This window comes from Nylanderia fulva, unplaced genomic scaffold (assembly GCF_048542155.1).
Source record: "Nylanderia fulva isolate GAGA-0341 unplaced genomic scaffold, ASM4854215v1 Scaffold1500, whole genome shotgun sequence".
Lineage (NCBI taxonomy): Eukaryota > Metazoa > Arthropoda > Insecta > Hymenoptera > Formicidae > Nylanderia > Nylanderia fulva.
The window spans coordinates 1-5000 of NW_028189732.1; the positions used below are offsets into that span (position 1 = coordinate 1).

General features: G+C 38.4%; 1 protein-coding gene across 1 annotated transcript; it reads left to right on the plus strand.

The window, feature by feature from the left end:
- Positions 1-1017: 1017 nt before the first annotated feature.
- Positions 1018-2043, plus strand: LOC114945749 (ABC transporter C family member 14-like). Its single transcript, XM_029322053.2, has 3 exons — positions 1018-1314; positions 1396-1587; positions 1656-2043. The coding sequence occupies exons 1-3, from the start codon at positions 1241-1243 to the stop codon at positions 1873-1875; spliced, it is 486 nt and encodes a 161-aa protein (XP_029177886.2). The 5' UTR covers positions 1018-1240; the 3' UTR covers positions 1876-2043.
- The last annotated feature ends 2957 nt before the right edge of the window (positions 2044-5000 follow it).

The following is a 5000-nucleotide window of genomic DNA, read 5'->3' on the forward strand; positions in this document are numbered from 1 at the left end:
AAAAATCGAATAAAAAGGTTACGTGCTGTTGTGCTCAATATTAACAATATTATTGCAATGAAAACATTTTATATTATTTTAAATAAATATAGAATGGTGATACTTACTATTCTGTGCAATTGTACGTATAATACATGTTTTTTTACGATTCCTAACTGGACATTTTACGCGTCTTCTCTTGTGTTTTATATTTACATGATATTTATGATAATTACAAAAAAATAATATATATCGTGACATTTTTCACTTAATGTGATGCAATCGCGTACAAACGAAACGAAACGATTTTCATTAAATGTAAACCGAAATCTTATATATATTACGCAATTTCTTATGCAATATTGCTAATAAATATGGAAGGTGCCGGTCCCGCCAAATTATAAGTTTGTTCGCATAGCAGGCTCCCCCCCAACATACTTCTCGCTCCAATGCGATCCTATTGGATTATTTGGATATAAAGATGCTTTTATATGATAGCATCAAACGTGTCGGCGCAAAAACTCATTGCGCAAATGTTAAATAAAATAGATTTCAGCTTCTTGCTGCTAATAATAAGATGAATCATACGAGATCATACAATGAATAAGTCGAGATCAAATGAATATTAGCACATATTAGTACTGAAAATTAATATAATATTAATTATAATCATTATATTTATTATATTTATTAATATTATTAGCCACAAGAAGCTATTTTCTTTCTTATGTGACATCTGCGCAAACGTAGATGCTTGACGCTTGATGCTACCATGTAAAGGCACCTTTATGGCTCCTGCACACCAGCGCGATGACGCGACACGCGATGCGCGATATCCAATGAGCGTACAGCTTTTTCGCACGTTATATCCGTCGCACTATAGAGTGTGACATCGCAAAAAATTTGACCAAGTTTGAAGATTTGTAGCGCGCGACGAGCGATTTACTGCGATCCTATCTATAGATGCGATGTCGTTATAAACAAAGAGGATCTCTTTGGTCATAAATAAACGTGAACGACATTGATCCGAGAGTGATATTGTCATTAAATTATAGAATTGCAATAAATGGTAAATATGCAATAAATGATGTTAGGTTTCGTAATCGCGCATCGCGTTTATATGAATAGGTAGAAAATCCTATTCTCGCGATTCGTCGCATATCGCGTGTCGCGTCATCGCGCTGGTGTTACTGAGACAGAGAGAGAGATTACGGTGGAACGAGTTAAACAGTATTTAGATCATGTGCCGACTGAAAATACAATGGGCACTAATCAACCTTACGCGTGGCCTAGTCAAAGTGTTGTGGAATTTAAAGAAGTTGTTTTGATGTACAGGTAATATTTTCAAATTTTTTGATAAAGATAATGCACGATTGTAACATTTGGTAAAAGAAATTTTTGTAATTATATTCGCAGGAACCATTTAGTGCCATCGTTGAAAGAGATAACATTCGTTACTCGACCAGCGGAAAAAATAGGCGTCGTTGGTCGCACCGGTGCTGGAAAAAGTTTGTTCCTATCTTCGTTGTTTAGACTGACAGAGATCAGTTCTGGGAGTATATTAATCGACAACGTGAATATTCAAACGTTACAACTGAACACATTAAGGTATTCATAAACTTGCAAAAAATAATCATTGTATGTTAACAGTTGTAAAGAAAAGAAAAACATTCCAGATCCCATTTAGCAATTATACCTCAGAATCCGTTTCTTATCTTGGGTACTAATCGAGAGAATGTGGATCCGTTGGATCAGTATACCTATATGCACATATATACAAAACCTTTGAGAAATGTAAAGTGCATTCTTTTTTTCATCGATTGGATGGTTTGGATGCAGTCTTGGATGAAGGTGGTAGTAATCTCAGCACTGGGCAGAGACAATTGTTCTGCTTAGTCAGAGCTGTGCTACACAATGCGAAGGTACTTCTTATCTGTAATATTCGAGAAAGCAATTGTTCGTGTATTAATAACTTGATATTTATTTATCTCTGTGAAATTAGTCTCTTTTTCTTATTTTCTCATTTGCTTTGCTTTTGAATAAAAAATTTTTAAGTACCTCAAATTGAAAAATTATCTTCGTAAATCCAATGTTTAATTATGGGTTCTATGTAACCCCTCATGGATTCTAACAATTATTATTAAGAAACTAGAACTAAGAGTGTAAACATTTTCTGCATTTCTTCTGAAGATAAATATTTCAAAATTAATTTAAATAATTTTTTTTAATTTGCATTTTTTTTACATAATGGGAAATGTCGTTAAGTTATAATCTTTTAGGTATTCAAATTTTTAAAAATTTTTGTAATTATCATGTGATAAATATAAAACACAAGACGATACACATTAATTGTTCAGTTAATAGGAATTTTAAGAAAAACATGTATTATATGTATAATTGTACAGAATAGTATCATTATTATATATTTATTTAAAGTAATATAAAATGTTTTCATTGCAATAATATTGTACGTATTAAGTGCATACAACAGCACATAACATATTAATTTGATTTTTGACAGGTTAATATTAATATAAATCGTAAAAAATCTAAAGTTATTACACAGCGCTTTTTAATTTTCTTGTCAGTTAAATTCTTGCATCAATGCGTTAATTTCTGATTACTTATATCTAAATAATTAAAATTACTTTATTTTTATAGAAAGTAAAGACGATTTTTTGGCAATTGTTAATAGTTTAAATAGAAATAATCCACGCATTGTTCTGAGAGATATGATCACAAAGATTAATATATTAATATACTTTGACATAGTGACAAATATAATAGTAAAATATAATACTAAATATAATACTAAAATGTAATACTAAATATAATACTAAAATATTATACTAAATATAATACTAAATAATATTAAAGAGAGAATTCACTCTGATTTGATAAATTTATAAAAACTGAAAATATATGAAAAAATCAAAATAAATAGCTTTGCGCAGTGCAGCTTTTCCAACTTTCTTTTTTATAAAATTCTCGCAATGTAACTTAACTTTTAGCTTAATGTGTCATATAATTAATTTCACATATTGCACTTGTAATCATGAATATATATTATCAATAAAAGAATTGTAATAACTACACAGTATTGCTACTCTACATATAATATAAATATATGAAGAAATCAAAATAAATGACTTTGCGCAGTGCAATTTCTCTAACTTCTTTTTTTATAAAATTCTCACAACGTAACTTAACTTTAAGTTTTATGTGTTGAAATAATAAAAATTAGGTATTCTACTTATTTTTTGCAATTTCTTAAATACAAGTAATCTACGTATTATTTTTGAATAAAAAATTAAAATATTTCCGATTTGACTAAATAAATATTTTCTGAAAAAATATTTATTCATTTAGTGACGTTTAATTTTGCGCCTGTTCCCGAGTTCTCGCTTGTACCGCTAACGAGCGAGCTAAATGAGATTAATTAAATGAGGACGCATCGGAAAGTTTATTCGTGCAAACACTCCGGCTTCGCTTATCGGCATCCTGCCTGCATTCGTCCACGTATCGGTCGTAGAATCTCGAAGATTGTGCATCCGACGAGTGGTAGCCGGGAATTAGCAGATATCGTAATAATCGTGTCGCGCGGTCGTGCGGAGCGTCGAAAAGTACGAAACCTTTGTCCGAAACGTATTTCCGTATCGTAGCATTATCTCCTCGTAGCGGCGCTACTCGCCGTCAAGTGCCCCGGAGGTACCGCCGGCGGGCGACGGACTTGGTGAAATCATTCGGTCGTCCGGAGGTGTCGCCCGTCCCGGAGGTGCCGTCCGTCCCCAAGTTGACGCCGGCCGTTATGTGGTGCCGCACGTATAATCACGCCCGTAACGAGCCGTCTCGGTTGCCGCGCGCGTGATTTCGCATCGGGCGAGTGTTCCGTACCGTAATCGCGGTCACCGCAGCTTGCGTGTTGCGTATCATCCGTAATAATTCGAAATATATGTCTCCGACACGTGGGTTTGAGAGACACGTTTCGAGTTAGTAATCGGACAGCGCCCTCATGTCGAGCGAGCGCCGAATAGTAAGTAACTTTCGTCCGAAACGTTTTTACGTAGCTCTCCTCGTTGCGGCGCCGTAAATCGTCGTTAAGTGTTCCGGAGGTACCGCCGGCGGTCGTCTGACTTCGAGAGATCATTCGGTCGTCCGGAGGTGCCGCCCGTCCCGGAGGTGTCGCCGGTCGGCCGTGGTTCCCGGAGGTGTCGCCCGGCCCGGAGGTGTCGCCGGTCGGCCGTGGTTCCCGGAGGTGTCCGCCGGAAGTGTCGCCGGCCCGGAGGTGTCGCCCGGCCCGGAGGTGCCGCCCGACCCGGAGGTGCCGCCGGCCCGGAGGTGCCGCCCGGCCCGGAGGTACCGTCGGTGCTTATACCTTATTGTCCCGGCATTTCGTTTGTTTCCTTCTTAATTAATGCTAATTATCGTTGTTTGACATTCGCCATACGGCTATCGTGATAATATTTTATCGTACAATAGGACTTTTCGATCGTTCGCTCTCCGCGACAATGTCTCGATTGAACGCGCCTTTCGGCGCTCGCGCTCGCATACGGCCGTGCGTAGGACCGTGCGTCGCCGACCGCCTGGCCGGCCGGTTGGGTACTATAAGAGATACGTCGCGCTCGGCGCGTCGAACGAGTCGAGCGAGTCCGGACGAGTCGTAAACGTACTTTCTCGAGTCTCTCGCCACTCCGGCGTGTTTCGACCGCTCTCCGTACCGTCGCCGACCGCTTGGCCGGTCGGTTGGGTACTATAAGAGGTAGGAGAGATTAATATTGTACGTGTCGCGCTCTCGACGTTGACAAACGAAGAATCGCCCGAACGGGTCGAGAACGGATTTTGTCGAGTCGCGACTCTGACACGGAGAGAACATTTATATAAAATGTTTGATTTGGAAACCACGAATATATAAAATAATATACGATCGTCGCAGAACGCGCCGCCGCCAAGTCTTCTCATGCTTGGAGGTTGCGTGTCTCGCGAGAACGTACGTTCGACTCTCGCGTCGTCTCGTATTCCTC

Bases quoted from the DNA above. Each gene is read 5' to 3' on its own strand.
- LOC114945749 (XM_029322053.2), top strand. From the start codon at position 1,241: ATGGGCACTAATCAACCTTACGCGTGGCCTAGTCAAAGTGTTGTGGAA. The intron at 1,315-1,395 runs GTAATATTTTCA...TTATATTCGCAG, and splicing joins GAAGTTGTTTTGATGTACAG to GAACCATTTAGTGCCATCGT. The intron at 1,588-1,655 runs GTATTCATAAAC...AAAACATTCCAG, and splicing joins TTACAACTGAACACATTAAG to ATCCCATTTAGCAATTATAC.